At 43.5% G+C, this 17,236-nt stretch overlaps 2 protein-coding genes across 2 annotated transcripts; both read right to left on the bottom strand.

The window, feature by feature from the left end:
- Positions 1-5,491: 5,491 nt before the first annotated feature.
- On the bottom strand, positions 5,492-11,984 carry nucb1 (nucleobindin 1). Its single transcript, XM_012824645.3, has 13 exons — positions 11,841-11,984; positions 10,635-10,764; positions 10,424-10,531; positions 10,141-10,273; positions 9,778-9,881; positions 8,644-8,829; positions 8,449-8,539; positions 8,206-8,264; positions 7,900-7,992; positions 7,671-7,760; positions 7,366-7,539; positions 6,292-6,418; positions 5,492-5,895 (listed from the first exon to the last, which is right to left on the bottom strand). The coding sequence occupies exons 2-13, from the start codon at positions 10,758-10,760 to the stop codon at positions 5,807-5,809; spliced, it is 1,380 nt and encodes a 459-aa protein (XP_012680099.2). The 5' UTR covers positions 10,761-10,764; positions 11,841-11,984; the 3' UTR covers positions 5,492-5,806.
- An 88-nt stretch (positions 11,985-12,072) lies between these two features.
- On the bottom strand, positions 12,073-15,600 carry ccndx (cyclin Dx). Its single transcript, XM_012824622.3, has 4 exons — positions 14,425-15,600; positions 13,756-13,971; positions 13,142-13,462; positions 12,073-12,930 (listed from the first exon to the last, which is right to left on the bottom strand). Exons 1-4 carry the CDS (start codon positions 14,635-14,637, stop codon positions 12,778-12,780), a joined length of 903 nt encoding a protein of 300 aa, XP_012680076.2. The 5' UTR covers positions 14,638-15,600; the 3' UTR covers positions 12,073-12,777.
- Between the last annotated feature and the right edge of the window lie 1,636 nt (positions 15,601-17,236).

The raw sequence follows: 17,236 nt of genomic DNA, 5'->3' as shown, positions 1-17,236 counted from the left end.
CGTAATGTGTTTTTAGAAGGTGATGTCATCTATATGTACAAGAAGAGTGGTTTAAAGAAACAGCGATAGGCTGCTCATGTAAATCTCATTTTAAATGGCACACTGTACACTGTGCACTGTGCAAGGTCAGAGAGAAACCCGAATCAGGTGCATCAATCCTCCAAGAAAGAAGGATAGTTTCCCCATTACAACAAGTCTTTCTCAGCCCTTGATGTAGGCTATGGAGTGATTGCTATGGAGAATTCGTCTGACTATCCTCATTTTTTAAAAGGTCTGCAGTCATCATCCACATTTATGAGGGAATCCTGTTCGGTCTCCGATCAGTGTTTTTAGGGTTTAACACGGTCTTAGCATACCATGCTTGTGTTTATTCATCATATTTTACGTCCCAAATCACCAGTGTTGGTGGCTGAATGAGTTAACTGGAAATCCACATGCAAATACTGACCAAGACGAAAAACACCTGTGTGCCGGTGACATCTATTTTTAGAATGGTGCACCCCCCCTCCTCTCAGTCAAGGTATTTCACCGGATTATTCTGTTAAACTAAATTCCCCTTATGGTTTCAAAATGGTTAATCCTAAATTCCACAGGACATGGGTAGTTTGGGATAGTAGGATACTTTGAGAATATTTTTCAGTCATATAAAAAGAAGAATGTAACAGAACCAGAGCACTGTGTCTTGATTTGGACACCTGGGCCAATGGAACAGCGTATTATATTGCTCAACAGGAACATACATTTACATTACATTTAGTCATTTAGCAGATGCTTTTGTCCAAAGCGACGTACAAGGGAGAGAACAGTCAAGCTAAGAGCAATAAAAAAGCATGGTGTAACAATAAATACTACTTTACATGAGAATTAGAAAAACAACAACCTAGAAAAGAGGAAAAAGAAGTGCAGGAATGTAACTGCTGAAGTGCAAGTTAAGCGCTAGTTGGTATTTTGGTAACATGGTACTTTGAGTAAGTCTGAGTCCTTCAGGTACAGTTCCCACATCAGGTAGCCCAACCCAAGCAGTTAGCTCATGTCACCTAGCTCATGCATGGAGGCATCCCTGAGCAACCATCTCTTCAGCCTAGCAACAGAGGCAACAGTCACACCACAATCACCCAGGAACTCCAGCTGGAGAGTGGGAGAGGAATGAGTTTTGGGTTGTTCTCCTTTTTCCCTTCGTTCTTAGAGCCCTTTAACCACACTCCCGTCTCTATTGGGCCATCAGTAGCAACAACAAAGTGAGAAGCTGACTGTATGGTCAAAAACTCACATACGCCCATTTCACCCCCTCAAGATGACACGATTTAGGATGAAGCCTGCTCTAATGCACACTGAGGTCAGGGAGAGGTCATTATCAAAAGGTTACAGAGGGAGCCTAACCTCATTGAGAAAAAACAAAATGGTCAGGATTTACCAACAAATAGGAGGCAGCCAAGTCTGATGTTAGAAGTCCAGAAGCAGAGCAAGAGGAGGTATTTAGTAATATAGTCCAGTGGCCATGCAAGCAGAAATGTAAGTAAACAGAAGGGGGGGTGCGGGGGGGGGGGGGGGGGGGGGGGGTGCACAGGCCAGAAAGGGATTACTATACCAATATTGTGTAATACTAAACACCATGTAATGTCTACCAAAAATTAGGATGTGGCTTGTTTTTACAAAAGATGTTTGGGACCTGCCAGAGGGATTTTATAATTCAAAGACCTCATGCAGGTGTCATGCAACCCTTTTGAGGGGCTATTGGACTGGATGCAAAGCAACATTTCTCTGGTAATAATTGTTCAAAACGGTCCATTTTTGCAAAGTGTCAGAAAAAGAAGGAAACAAAACCTAATGAAAGTCACTTACTAGGGAAGTTGCCCTTATTTATTTTTGTAGGATCCCCCCATTCTTCCACTAGATATTAACAGTTAGGTATGATTGCCTTCACAATCATACATTCTCTCTTCTGTCAGATGGATATCTGGCTTTTTTTAGTGAACAGCCTGCTTAAATTGGCCAGTCATGTGTATACTAATATCTGAAATGATTTACTGGGGAATGAAGACATGCCAGATAATAAATGAAAGGATGACGTTATTCTTCTGGTATAAACCTCCTTCAGTCATTGCATCGGGCGTTAGTGAAATGATGTATTTATGAAAATAACATTAGTTACTAATTAGGTTATCACGTAAGAGTGATGCCGTTTAAAAATAAGAACAGTTTTCGCCACAGTGCCAGACAGACACACGAGTCTTAGTAGCAGTCATTAGCTGCAGTGGAGCTGTTCCTCCTCTTAAATCGTTGTGAGGTGACCTAAAAATCAGAGCCCCAAACAGCACTCTCAAACTGGCGTGTTTTATTTATGCCTTCATTTGCATGGGATGTATAAGGCGTATTTAAACTTTGTCTGTGTTGAAGAAGTATGTTTTGGGGTGTAACATCCAAGTAGCCGAGAGGGGCGGGTGATAATTCGTTGTGTAAGTAGCGTGAGACGGAGCGACTTCACACCTCTGCATCTCTGCACGCAGCTGTAGGATCGTGATGGCACGCTGAAATTATGCTGACATCGGATTTCGCTGCCAATGGCGCTCTCTGGTGTCTCAATCGCGTATTGCAGCATGCCCTAATTTCAGCCGTTAATTGCGAGAGTGATGATGTTGCACAATGCGCACTGACTGAGCATGCGTTTTGGAAACCAAACGACAACGAAGAACAATTTCTTGATAACTAAAAGAGAGAAGGAATAGCGCAAAGTCTTATTATGACAACAGTGCTCCGAAATTAATCCTAAACTGAAGTGCTACTGTGACCATGGTTCTCAAGTGTGAAGCCAAGTCTTGCAGCAGAGGTATTACACATACATGGGGTGATATTCTCACAGAATTCAATGGAGCTGTTAGTGGCCATTAATACCACACACATGAGCACACTGATGACACATGGACACACATTCTTTTTTTCTGACCTTTGGACACCATATTAACTCTGAACATGTGCTGCACACTTCGAAAGAAGGATCCATCGTGACACACAGAAGAAAAGAAAGACAACAGGAACCCATCAAACAGCCAGACAGAGTCATCGAACAGACAGACGCAGGCCTATAGGATAGGTGGAGATGCAAGGGTCAGCCACAATCCAAAAGCAGACTCTCTCTCTCTCACACTCACTCTCACTCTCTCTCACTCTCACTCTCACTCTCACTCTCACTCTCACTCTCACTCTCACTCTCACACACACACACTACAAAGAGCGGATGATTCATCACCCAGCCCACACAGCCACGTGAAGGATTTAGACATTCATCCTTTTCACACACACTCCACTGCATCCTCTTGGCCAAACCAAGGCCTTTCTATCGTGAATCATCTCTGCCTTAATATTATTTTAGCTCTTCCATCCTTCCGCAGCAAAGCGTATACTGTTTAATCCTGTGCGTCTCTCTTTCCAATGTTTCTTGCTATTTATGGGGGATCACATGGTGCCATATTTCCTCCCAAACAGAGCCTGGGCTGGTCCTTCTTCATAATGGAGGTGGTTTCAAATAGGTAGCATCCTCACTATTAAAGGAAACATGTGACACAGGTGAAATGCAGGCCATTCATACTAAATTATTGGTCGTATTCATTTGAATTAGCCACTTGAAAATGCAGCTGAAAACTTACCATAAGAACATGGTACATGTACACACATGCAGACACACACACACACACACACACACAGTGTCAGCATCACTAGTCAGTGATTGGCAGGTGACAGCTGGGCTGCCACCCTGAGAGGTGGAGCCACAGGGGTTTCTGAGGGTCAGAGAGAATGTGTCAATCAAGTGCAATGGAATGTGCGGTAGGAATGCGCATCGTATAAGCAAAGGGCTCCCGATACGGCACAGATGGCCCAATGTTAGCACAAAGAGAACAGAAAACTCGCTTGCTCGAAATGATCGCTTTGACAGAAAAGTCAATGATTTGAAATGCACCACATGTGAGGAATACAGAAAGTGATGTGTGCATATGTGCTCACACGACACAAGGAATCAAGACCAGAACATTCCAAATGTCCACCCTTTGAGCAGGGGGTCAAGGGTCATTATGCAATGGTGAAGAGAGGTATGTGAATATGTGTGCATATGTGAACATGTGTGTACACATACACACAGTCAAAGCAGGCAGTATGATATTCCTGAACACAAGCAGACCGCCTACACTTTCACCTTGAAGGTCATAAGTACCACACCAGACCACATTGTATCCTGTTCGAAGTCTTTATTATACTTTACAAATAAACCACACAGACATGAACTCTCCACTTTAGGAAAAACATTGCTACCACTTGCCGGATATCTGGATGTTTGTTGTTGAAAATGGCATTTGTCTTGTGCCTACCTTAATGCCATTCATTGCCATTTCACAGTTTACTTTTCGCATGGATGCATGATTTATAAAATAAAATTAAAAATTAAAAAAACTCAGGCAAAGAAACAGTTCAGGGGGGGGGGGGGGGGGGGAAACACTACTGATGAAACACAACTAATGAAACCATCTGGACAAAGGACTGATAGGCTGAATAATGTCAGGTTTAAATCTGACTGGGTGGGCTTCAGATGGATAGCGTTTCTCACTGGCAACCAAAACGTGCAGATTTCTCACAAGGAACCACTAAGCTTGGATCCAGCGCTTCAGGTTCACACACGTTCACAGAATTTCAAATCCCACAGGAAGCATTCCATCAGGTGGCCAATAAGAAGAGTAACGAGCCAATACCTCCCATGCACTGGTAAAAACGTAGTCAGAGTCAGATGATGTCTGACCCTCACCTGTACAATAATGGCTTACCAAAGTCAACCGTTTCCCTATCAACAGACCATATGATTTTCTTAGACAAATCAATTCTAGACAATCTAGATAATTGATTTATTTTGTTCTATCGACAAATGCAATTTCTGAAGGAATCTGGTTGTCTGACTTGGCTGTGGCATGTCCCTTGTGTTCCTCCACCCACTTCCAATTGGTTCCAGAAGTTTACATTAGTTTGATGACTTGCATGACAGGCACGATTCACTACAAAACGAAACAGGCACACAACTAAAAAGCACACGGAAGTCACTTCACTAAAAGTATCAATTCAACCTCCACACACTCACACAGCTTATGACTTATTAAAAAAAAAAATGCCTTTACGGTACATTCACAAAAGCTAACCACAATTTAAAATTGGCAAAAAGAAACCTCAAGGCATGTCTAAAAACAAAGCAGCATTCTGCTCACTTAATCCAGATAGCAGAACAGCATTCCATAGAGAGATGCCGTTTGCCAACAAATGCCTTTTTCGGGAATGTGCAGGCAGTGCATACATGCAGAACACAGGGCTTAAGTAGCCTATGCTAACGGGGGGGGGGGGGGGGGGGGGGGGCACTAACCACATGCACACTACTGTGGGATTATGACTTGATGCCTACTGCCGGTAAGTTGTTTTATGTGTGTGTGGAAACTCTTAAGACACTGTGTTGTTTTATGTGTGTGTGGAAACTCTTAAGACACCGTGTTGAGGCATGACGAAGGAGAGGCTATTCGAACATCTTACCAAAACCAGTGCATGTAAGACCTCACTTGAATAGGGTGCTTAAGGAAGCGTCAAGCGTGAACAGCTGAAACCTGTTGGCACATTGTGTGACTTCTGCAGGAAAGCAGCAGCCGCCAAAATATGAGGATGAGTGTCGGGGAGAGGAAGTCTGAAGAAATGGGGCGTTAGGACAGTGTGCGGGGGGGGGGGGGGGGGGCTCTCTCGTTGAGATATGTGGAGTGCGGAGCAGGTTCTGACGGGGCCGGCGTTAAGACGTGTGATGCGGGAGGTTCTGTGGTGGCTCGGCTGGGAGACTGCTCCGGATCTCGGCATCATTCTCAACAGGGACTTTCCCAACTGAAAAAACAGCGAACATATATAAACTCATGCCTTCCGAGTGGAAAGAAACACTAGCTCAAAACACAGCCTGCACGTTTCTGAAGTGAAGTAAGCAAAAGTCTCACACCAAAAGAAAGAGACAGAAACGATTGGCTATTTACAGTTGATTCTGTCTATTTATTCATCAGGTGACCCCCTTGGCCCAAAACGACTCAGAACGGGCGAGACACACATTTTTATCAGCATGTCAGCTTCCTGGGAATCGAGCATGCCTGTGACCTTGCTGTTGTTAGGGCCTATGTCCACGACAGCAAGGTCACAGGCTCAAGTGGTAGACCGTGGCCTTTAGAGCCTTGCTCCACCAGCTGAGCTCTCCCCTCCCTCACACCATACTGGTTTCATGTCAGTGGTCACCTGGCTCATCCTGCTGGAGCTGGTTTATCCCCTGCTGAAACAGCAGCTCTCCATTAGGACCCGACGGAGGAGGCTGCTCCTTCACTTCCTGCTGCTGTTTCTGTCTCTGTGCCATTTCCTTAACGGCCTGTAAAACAAAAAAATGAAAAACGAAAAATGAAAAACATTAGATGAATCCTGTACCAGGACAACAATAACGTTTTAAGACTGCAGGACACGTCCTAGTTGAAGCGTCAAGACTCTGCTTGATGTCTGCTCACTCTGTAACATTCTATGAGTTACACACAGTGTGGCAGTCACACACACACACACACAACTGCCATTTTTACGATGTCCAAACTCTATAACGAGGATGCCAGAAGCAAAGTGTATCCTTACAAGTCTCCATGGCAACAGCATATCTCCTTTACTGTGTTGGTCGGTTACTGCTGGTAGAACTTAAAGGGACAGCGTGTCGTTTTCAGTGGCATCTAGTGGCAAGGGCGCTGAATTGCTGAACACCGTTCACTATAAGCATGTGCGAGTACCTACGGTGGCTGTCAAATGCCATAACAATGCGGAAAGCCCTATCTCGAGCCGGTGTTGTGGTTTGTCCTTTCTGGGCTACTGTAGAAACAGGGCGGTGCAACAAGGCAGACTCCATGGAAGACGGGCCGCTCCCTATATAGATACAAAGGGCTCATTCTATAAGTAATTATATACTAAAGGAAAACATAATTATGAATACTATATTCCATTTCTACTAAAAACAACATACTATACCTTTAAACTATGTTATAGAAGAAAACTAGCTAGAGTAAAACATTAATGAACAGAATTCTTGGACAAAAGTTAAGATAACAAAGCACATGTGGAAAAACGCACCCTCTGTATACAGCCATGTAAACTGTGAACTGTAAACTTGGAAGACGAAGGTCACGTAGTGCTCAGAAGCCTGTTTAGCCTCAGTCTTAATAATGCCTCGATCAAAGGAGATTGTCCACAGTCGTCAGGTGAAATCATATTGATTTGGGAATTGGACATGGCTGAATATGCGGACGCGAGAGAGATGCTGTGACGCAGCTCCATGACTACCTGCTGGTACTCCCTCTTCTGGGCCTCCAGAGCTTTGCCCCTCTCCTGCAATAGATCCTGCTCCTGCCTCAGACTCTCCGCCTTCCTGCCGAGCTCCGCTTCCTTATCACGGAGCTCCACCTCAAAGCGCTGAAGTTCCTCCTCTGAGTACACAGGCCTCGTGTCGTCCAGGGTCTGATTGGCATAAATGCAGGAGGGGGGCATGAAAGAAGGGGAGAAGAGAGGAGATTTAAAACAAAAAAAAAAGGATTTCAACAGCCACTCCATCAACCATGGGCGGAGGCAATCCTGAAACGCTTCCTCACCTGCCATTCTTTGGCGTTGTTAAATTCTTTCTTCTCGGTCGACCTCAGAAACTCATCCATGCTGACAACACGGTCATGATCGAGGTCCACCTGCATGGAAAAAAGCACGAGACGATTGAGAACACAGATTCAAGACTGGCAAAAGGTGTGTGTGTGTGTGTGTGTGTGTGTGTGTGTGTGTGTGTTTTGTATGAGTGGGAGAGAGGAGAAGAGAGAGACTGTTCTTTACATTTTTCATGACATGCTCCCTCATTCTCAGCCTCTCCTCCTCCATCTCCATCATGTCATCTTCTTCATTCTTTGGGTCGTACACCTTCTCCAGCTGAAAGACAGAGACGATGGGTAAGCTAAGCTGCATAACTAAAATAATAAAAGAAAGATTATGAAGGATATCATACACAGATATAATTATAAAATATATATAAATAAATAACTAACACTCATTTCATACTATATGTAATAATGATACAGACACTTAGAAGAGAAGGAGAATATGAAAACCATTGGGGCTGGAGATGACCGGATCCTCTCTTACCTCTTTGGTGAAGAGAGCCTCAAGCTCCTGCTCGTCCAACAGGCCATCTCCATTGGTATCTGCTCAGGGAGGAATAGAAACAGATACTCATCCAACCTCAAGGTGGAAATGTGCCATGGAAGGCCACTGAGATGTAGGAGGGGTGCAAAGGGAGAAGTAAGGAAAGAGAAAGAAAGAAAGAAAGAGAGAGAGTGTTTGTGTTTGTGTGCGTGAGAGAGAGAGAAGGATAAGGAGGAAACGTACCGTGCAGTTTGAAAAAGGTTTTGGGGTTAAACTCCTGTGGATCTAAACCGTCGGTTTCCTCCCACACCTCACGTAACTGAGCAACACTGCCCTGAAAGAGGGGGATCAAAGACAAATATGAGGAGGCGTACAAATTAACAGAAGAAAATAGAAACCACACTAAAACAGAAAGCCACAAGTTTTTTTTTCTCATACCGGGGCATTCACTTTGGGATGCTGCCGGTGTTTCTCCTTCAGCTCCTCCAACCTCTTCTCCTCCGTGTCCCTCTTCTCCTGGTCCAGGCCCTTCAGGTACTCCCTCCTCTCATGTTCCTTCAGCATTTCGTAGCGTTTGAACTCCTCGTGCCGCTCCGCATCATAGTTCTCCAGGTCTTTGGTGGCCTGCCACAGACACAGACAACCATTCAACACATATCCTTGCTAAGGGCCTGGAACTTCATATTTCATTTCAAATCAATTATATTTCTATTATTGCTAATAATAATAATAAATACAGTACCAGTCAAAAGTTTGGACACACCTTCTCATTTTTTGAGAAGTTTTTTTCTTTACTTTTATTATTTTCTACATGGTAGATAACACTTGTTTTGTTTAGTACATCATTCCATATGTGTTTTTTCGTAGTTTAAATGTCTTCAGTATTAATCTACAATGTAGAAAATAATAAAAAGTAAAGAAAAAAAACTTGTCCAAGGTGTGTCCAAACTTTTGACTGGTACTCTCTCTCTGTGTGTGTGTGTGTGTGTGTGTGTGTGTGTGTGTGTGTGTATATATTCATATATATATACACACACACACACACACACACACACACACACACACACACACACACACACACACACACACACACACACACACACACACACACACACACAGTATATATATATATATATATATATATATATATATAACAAAAAAAGTTAGATCTGACAAAACAAGACAGATTAACCTGGTTAACTGTGGACATGAGTTCATTGATATCAAATAAAGAAGGACAGTGATAATGAGTTTGGGGATGGAGGAAGGGGGTTGCCACAAGCTGTGGCAAGGTTTTTCCAATGGCAAAGGATGCTTTTATTCAGAAAGTGAATAACAGACAGGAAGACAATTGATGCGGAGCATCATCTGTCTGTGGTTCCCCTTGATTATGTGAAACTCTATTGGGCACAACTGTTCATCCACAATGATTTACAACACAATCTGCATTGCACATTTATGTTTAGTAGTGCATATGAATAACATTGCAAGCACTACAACCAACTAACTCAGCAACAAAAGTTTCTCTCCTATGAAATGAGTAGCTGTTTTCTGCCAGGCGTCTTTAAATACCGTAGCAATGAGAAGCTCCAGGTCTTTGGCCTCAAACGTATTCTGGTTGTGAGGGTCCAAGTGTTCAAACTGTTTAAGAAGTGAGACGTGATCCATTTGCACACCTGACAGAAACAGGGAGAGAATTCATTAATTCATATCTAAATCATCTACTTCTACACACACACACATACATCTAAACAGTGTAATGGTCTTATCTGTTGTCATGTTTTATGTTTTGTTTGGACCCCCAGGAAGAGTAGCTGATGTTCTGCATCAGCTAATGGGGATCCTAACAAAATCATAATCCTATACACAGAGCGAGAGAGAGAGAGAGAGAGAGAGAGAGGGGGAAAGAGAGAGAGAAAGAAAGAAAGGACATACTCTGGGTGTTGGTGCTGTCCATTTTGGCTTTAAGCAGCATTCTTAGGCGTGACACTTCCTGTCTCTTCAGTTCATCCAGCCTTGTTCTGACATGGTGGCCAACCAGGTCCAGTTCTTTACTCAGACGTCCACTCTGGCATAATCAAAAAGAAACAAAAGATCCAGGAGTCAGGAAGAGGTAACAAACAAAATCACAAGACAAAAAAGTTTATCAAATGAGACAAAGGAATGATCAAACGTGCCAGAATCAAGATGGAGGAGATAGAGATGGGAGGTCACATACTTTAATGTCTTCAGTGTTGGCTGTCTGCAGCTTCTCTCTAAAGTGAGGATCTGTCTCCAGCACCTCAATGACCTCCCTCAGATACCGGTCATAATACAACCCTGTGTCCTGTTCAAAGGAAGGAAGAGGTAGGTCACGCATCACATGTCAAACTCCAAAGACATCCGTGTATTAATGCACACAGCATGGTAAAAAGTAGAGAGCCTTTTACCGCGTTCTCATCTTGTATCTCCTCCTTAGGGGGAGGGACCTCCTGCTGATTAGGGTTGGGTTTAATGGGTCCCGCCATCACCTCCAACGAGAGTGACAGCAGCAGCAGCCAATGAGGATTCATCATCCTCCTTAAGTACAGACGAGCGATGATACAAAGACATGAGAAGCATTATGATATTAAAACAACAAACATTTTTAAATTATTAATGATAGGCCTATACTGCTTATTGTCCTTTGACGACCAAAAGCCAACAGGACCACCATTGAATTCCATTGCTTACATTATGATGGAGATCATTTCCAAGCACTGTTAATTACTTAAGAATATATGCATCAAGTGCCTTGTATTCATATATTCCTTATATGAATCATGGGCTTTTCTGTGTTTCTGTGTGTGTGTGTGTGTGTGTGTGTGTGTGTGTGTGTGTGTGTGACTTAGATTAGTAGGTGCCACTTAGTCTGCATATGTACAAGAGCATGTTTAGACCAGAGGTGATAAGAAGGGTCGAACTGTGCTTCTTCCAACCTTGTGCAAAACCCTGCTGAACCTAACACATTACATAAACACGAGAGAGAGCGAGATAGAGAAAGAGAGAGAGAGAAAGAGAAAGAGAGAATGGAATACTGTTTCGTGAGTACTGTAATCTTCAAGGGCCTTGCTCTGTTTTTAGTTTTTAAATAGCTATTCATTTGGCAGCCGTGGCAGCATCCTCTCTTCTTCTGTCTTGTAGTGGTACTTACTATGTCAAGTTAAGCAAACATGAAAACGGCTGGGCAAACAACGTAGGTTAGGCTACGATGAACAATGAATGAGTTACCAGACGACTTCGGGGACCTATTTAATATCAGAACGGTGGCACTGCTTCTTTTTTTTTTTTGCCTCTGAACGCCATTGCTAACAAGCCACCGGGAAATAGTGGACTGCACAGGTTACAGTAAACCGATGATGGATCAAATATTCGCCGAGGAAAGCGAGGATATAATAATATAAATAAAAAAGAAATAGAGCCAAAACAGAGAAAGAGTCCCTCTTTCCCTGTATGTACGTATCATTTTTTAAAGGCAATGAGAAATTGAAGCTGTCAACGTTACAGGTATTGAGCAATTCAGCCGTGACTATCAAAATTACATTTACAGAGTCGCAATTTGAACCTCTGCGGTCATGTTGAAAGTGCGTCATAAAAAAAAAATCACGCTTACTTACTTTGTAATTATCCTGTTATGTGGTCCGTAGGATTTATACGAATGCTGATTTCAAATATACAATAAGGCAAGTTAGTATAAAAAAGACTGTATGTATGCCTCTGCCTCACCGGATACCTTCCAACCTCTGAGGTTCCAACACAACTCTTGCTTGCGCTTACTTATGACGTTCTCAGACAGCGACGCTACTTACATTTGTTTTCATAATAAAAGCTTGGGTGAAGGGGGTTCATGTGATGAGACATTTAGGAAGTTTATCCTTGCTTCACGGTGACAGATTAACTATATTACGTATATTGCATCAATATCCAGGACTAAATGCACACCCGTATGCTTGCCTATGCTAGCCAACTAGCCTACTTCCTTCCTTGACCCCAGATTTGTGTGGTAGCTAACAGCTGGATGGTATCAAAATCTTTTACAGGTGTTTCTGATGATATTTGGGCTGTAGCCTGTGATCTGGTCGGTATAGCTCCTCCACGTCTTCTTCGTCACGTAGAGAAAGAATGAATACTTTTCTTATAAAACATTTTATTCTGAAAAATAGATACTTTAACATCAAATACCGTTTTGTTATCCTGGAAGAATAAAATAAATATATTTGCTCATATAAAGACGACAACGAATAAATAAATGTTTAAATAATAAATTAAGAATGATAAACAATTAAATATCACAACGTAAACACAAGTAAATCAACATTATGGGTAGGCAGTGCAACAGAAACAATAAATATGGCACCCGAAAAACACTCGAATAAAACTAAATGTAATAAATTATAAGCACATAAATAACAAAGTCATATCAGGACAGGTCAACATTCAGGTAAGCAGTCCAAATGTAACGTTCTTTACATTTTACATCAGTTTCACTGATCAACAGGGGTGTGGACATGGAGATTGATTCGCATATTGTTCTGCTTCTTGAGTTCTCCCGGATTAAAAATCGATCTCCCGCAGGTCTGTCGGGGTGCCCGCTCTTTCGTCCTCGACCTCCTCATCTTTTCCCACTGCCTCTCCCCGGCGACCTCTATTTTGCAGGCGCTCTTGGAGAGCACCTTCTATAACATCACTGTAATATTGCAACACAGCCTGTAATGTAGAAGGGAGGTAAGTAATTAATGCTTGTTCTCCACCCTCGTCATTGCTTGTTGTTGTCTTTCTGCTCGGTTAATCTGTGACCCCCAGCCCATGCAGCACACTTTTATATATATATATATACATTAAATAAAAAATGTTACAGCTGTGATTAATTAGGCTATACCTTTACAATGCTTTGTAAGAATTACTAGAAGCTACTCACCAAGTCAGTCTGACAAAGTGCAGCTAGTGTTGTGGCCATGTAAGCCAATTGATCCGGACCCTCCGTGGTCAGACCTCTGAGGGCAGAGTTCACTGCAGCCGCAGCCACCAGCGAGGGCGGGCTTCCCAGGAAACGTGAATCACACACACACATGGCAGCCAGAGTGTCGCTATGGCGCCGCAGTGTGGACAGAAAATCCCCTGAGTCTGGCGCTCCATCCCGCTGCTCACCGAGTGAGGAGAGGAAGTGTGGCATGAAGTCCTGAGGGGTTACCGCAGCAACGTCCCACCGAAGTGTTGACAGGACAATCCGTTCCATCTCCTGTGGGAAACAGAGGTTCACATGACCACCAGTATTCCCGGCAAATACTCCTGTATATGTAAAGTGTATGTGTCTGTGTGTGTGTGTGTGTGAGAGAGGCAGAGACAAAGAGAGAGATTTAGAGGCGGTGGACAAGTGCTGAAACTAATATCAAACACATCATGTGTGTGTGTGTGTGTGTGTGTGTGTGTGTGTGTGTGTGTGCGTGTAAGAGCAAGAGAGAGAGAGAGTGTGAGAGAGAGAGAGAGAGAGAGATGGCTGCGACAGTGTGGGTCATCTCTGCAGCCACTCACCCGCAAGTGGTAGGGCATGAAGTCATATTCCACAGAAGCACAGAGCGCGTCGGCCGTGACTGTGTCGCTTTCGGTCAGTTTGGAGGCCAGCAGCACGCAGGCGGCTGTCAGGCAGAAGGGCGAGACAGACAGGGTCAGAGAGGCTGACAGGAAGCGATCCAGCAGAGAGACAGTGAGGGGGAACACTGCCTCGTCACAGCCACACTCACAGCAAACCTGCCAGAGGGAGAGAAGAGGAAGGACTCAGGTCAGTGATGGAGAGTGGGGGGCTCTGTGCTATATTCCAAAAACTTGCCTAACACAGCTGAAGTTAAGATGCAGACAAATGGGTGGATAAATCCTAAACGTTAGCAGTTGGTATTTTATTTCCATTCAAATGAGCGGAAAATCAGTGCATGTCACTGAAATAGTCCTATGTGTCATTTGAGTTACATGAAGAATAAAAAAAAATCTGAGAAAAATCAGAGAAAGAAAAGAACAACACGGAACTTCTCTACACATCCTGATAAAAAGAGAATATGAATAATTATTACAAATAATGATGATGATTATTATTATTATTATTAATAATAATAATAATAATAATGTTTCAAAACAACTTTCTTGAGTACAACTTTCCATGGTGAAAACCACATACATCAGTCAGGAAATAAGCAGGGCTGCTCTTACCTCCAGGGCCCATTTGGTGAGCTCCTCTCTGCGCTGGGGATCTCTCTGGATGAGTGCGGTGTAGAGGGGCGAGGGCAGGTACCTGGTCTCTGCCTGCAGCAGCCGCTGGATCACCCTCTGGCCTGATGCGTGAGGGTCCCACTGGGCCCTCAGGAAGCCTTGATCCTGGCCTTCCTCCTGCTCCTCCTCCATGCACCACAGTGAGACTGACATGCTGCTGTGTGTGTTTGTATAAGAAAAAAATTAGGTCCAAGTTCGAAAAATGAAGATGAATGTTTGTAAGGCCCTTTCTGGTGTTGGTCAGGGGAAAAATGCCTGACAGGACACTGTCTCCTCTTCTCTTGTGAATCCTGCACTCTCTCTCTACTCTCCAACTATTTATACTAGCGCCCACAAGAGGGACAAAAGTGGAGAAGTGACGAAAGAGAGAGAGGGCGAGGGAGGGAGAGAGAGAGGGATGGATAGATGATGGAGAGGGGTGTGTAAAGTGAGTGGAGTAAAATAATAAAAGCTCAACAATGCTGCCTGCTAGACAATGGGCTCAACAGGTGGAGAGAGCCGAGAGAGAGAGGCAGAGAGTGAAGGAGGGGAGGAGAGAGAGGGGCACAGACAAGAGAGGGAGTAGCCCGCAGGGACGGGGGAACAGCTTGTCTCCGACAGTGAAAGAGAAAAGAAAGAGAGGAGAATGACAGAGAAAGGGGCGAAGAGAGAAAAAGGTCATCTTCAAACTCTGACAATGAGAATGAATAGCAATTGGGCCGCTGTTGACAATGGGAATACTTTTGAAATTAATAAATATGCCATCAATTTGTCACATTTTTGCCTTTTTTTGTTAGTTACCTAAACCTATACTGCTTTTAGGGTCTGATTCAACTGATCTCCTATCAGCCAGATTCATTTTTTGGTAGACAACAAGCTCATAATATGACATTGTTTTGGTCATTTTCGTATCAAATCTGTGCTTTTGAATTTTAGATAACATCTCTTTAGTATAAAAAAAAATCATACATTCTTTTTTTCACAGCCTTCTTGGTAAAATAGTAGACTTTCACATGAAAGTGAACTAAGAAGCAAACTGTTGCACACTTTCAAACACAGACAGGGATTCCCCGCTATGAAACCCCTTGGGGCAAATCACGAAAAAAAAAAAAGACAATTCTTCTGACTCACCCCCTCTCCCCCCCCCCCCCCCCCCCCTTCCCCCACTCCTCGGAGCAGGCGTGTGTAACTTTTGTTTTGGCCCCTAAAAAGTCACACTTGCTCACGTGGCTCCCCCTCGGCGGCCTCTCCCTCCCCCCGTGCAGATTCTCATTGTCAATGCAACCTGAGTGCCCGGTCATCTGGGCGTCCCTCGGGGGCTCCTGGGCGAGCCCGTGGCAATCTGCTGCTCCTGTTTAAAGGGCCGTGCCACCAGAGGGGAGGGGAGGGCCGGGCCGAGGTATGTGCAGCAGACAGTGGAGCAGGCCAGGTCAATGAGCCGTATTGTCTCCCTTTTACAAATCAGTGTCAGACACCAGAGGCGCTGCCTTCTGCTCAGCATGGGGGGAGGCACATGGCCAGGGCACAAACACAACAAACACATGAAAAAAAGGCATAAATACACTGACACACACACACACACACACACACACACACACACACACACACACACACACACACAGACACACACAGACACAGTCCCGGGAGGACTTTCCTTGATAGTCACAGTCAGATGGATTTTTTTTTAGAAAGGGGTTCAGGTTATATTTAACCCTATCCAGCAGTGGATTTCTGAAAGACAATATCAGATTATGTCTATTTTTTCTGTTTTAATTTATTCTTTGAGTTGATAGCTGGACTGTTTAAAAATTGAGATGCTTTGCATTTAGGTTTAACCATTAGCTTCTCTTCTTTCATCATCTCTTTTTTAACCTCTTTGATCATTTTTTAGCTCGGGGCTACAATGGATGACATGGACATGGGTGATGCTAGCACCTGCAGTTACCTGCAGTGATCCTGGTTGTCATGGCGTCATGGTCTGGATCACAACAATAGCATCAACTTTATTTGACAACCTCTATCAACAACCATTGACTTTTAAGTAACTGTTGACCTTTATAAGTACTTATGTATATATATATATATATATATATATATATATATAGTAGATTTAGGAGGCTTGACAAAAGTTGTTTTTGCCTGCAGAGAGCAGCAGAGATTTAATTAAATTGTTGGTGTATTTGTCCTTTACTGAAGGATGACCTTTATTGTCAATTTTTTTTAAACATGAAACAAAATTTCAGTGAAGACCACATATTGAACAAAGTTGCCAAATCTTTGGTGATGCTGACTGGAATGTGACCCGCAAAGTCTTGAAGCTTTGGTATCTGAGAGACATGAAACTAACTGCACTTTGGCAACCAAAAGCTGATCAGGCTGCTTTTGGTCATGAAAACCTCATTTGAGGCACACTGAAAACAGATTCAGCTCAAATGAAAAATTCATTACGTTTTTTTTTTTCCTCTCACGACTGAGGTCAGGTCAGCTGAACGTATGTGGGGAGGGATGCAGGACACACACACACACACACACACACACATAGGAGGACAAGTGACAGACTGTCAGGCAGGTTGTTTAAGTGCCATGCTAAATTCATACGTCCCAGCTGTATTCAAACAAACACGGTGTGAAAGGCGAGGGAGGGGTAGGGAGAGAGGGAGAGAAAGAGAGGGAGAGAGAAAGTGATGGCGAGAGACGGACAACAGAAAGAGCAGCAACAGTGTCATGGGAGAGGGACACACACACACACACACACACACACACACACAGTGTC

The sequence above is a fragment of the Clupea harengus genome, chromosome 1 (assembly GCF_900700415.2).
Source record: "Clupea harengus chromosome 1, Ch_v2.0.2, whole genome shotgun sequence".
In the NCBI taxonomy this organism is placed as follows: domain Eukaryota; kingdom Metazoa; phylum Chordata; class Actinopteri; order Clupeiformes; family Clupeidae; genus Clupea; species Clupea harengus.
The sequence above is the reverse complement of the archived record's forward strand: the minus strand, read 5'-3'. Positions and strand labels throughout refer to the sequence as shown.

Excerpts from the sequence above, each read along its gene's own strand:
- nucb1 (XM_012824645.3), bottom strand. The coding sequence starts at position 10,760 with ATGATGAATCCTCATTGGCTGCTGCTGCTGTCACTCTCGTTGGAGGTG. Across the intron at positions 10,274-10,423 it reads CCAACACTGAAGACATTAAA|AGTGGACGTCTGAGTAAAGA; the intron begins GTATGTGACCTC and ends TGATTATGCCAG. Across the intron at positions 7,993-8,205 it reads AGGCTCTCTTCACCAAAGAG|CTGGAGAAGGTGTACGACCC; the intron begins GTAAGAGAGGAT and ends TCTGTCTTTCAG.
- ccndx (XM_012824622.3), bottom strand. The coding sequence starts at position 14,637 with ATGTCAGTCTCACTGTGGTGCATGGAGGAGGAGCAGGAGGAAGGCCAG. Across the intron at positions 13,972-14,424 it reads TCACCAAATGGGCCCTGGAG|GTTTGCTGTGAGTGTGGCTG; the intron begins GTAAGAGCAGCC and ends TCCCTCTGGCAG. Across the intron at positions 13,463-13,755 it reads TCATGCCCTACCACTTGCGG|GAGATGGAACGGATTGTCCT; the intron begins GTGAGTGGCTGC and ends TGTTTCCCACAG.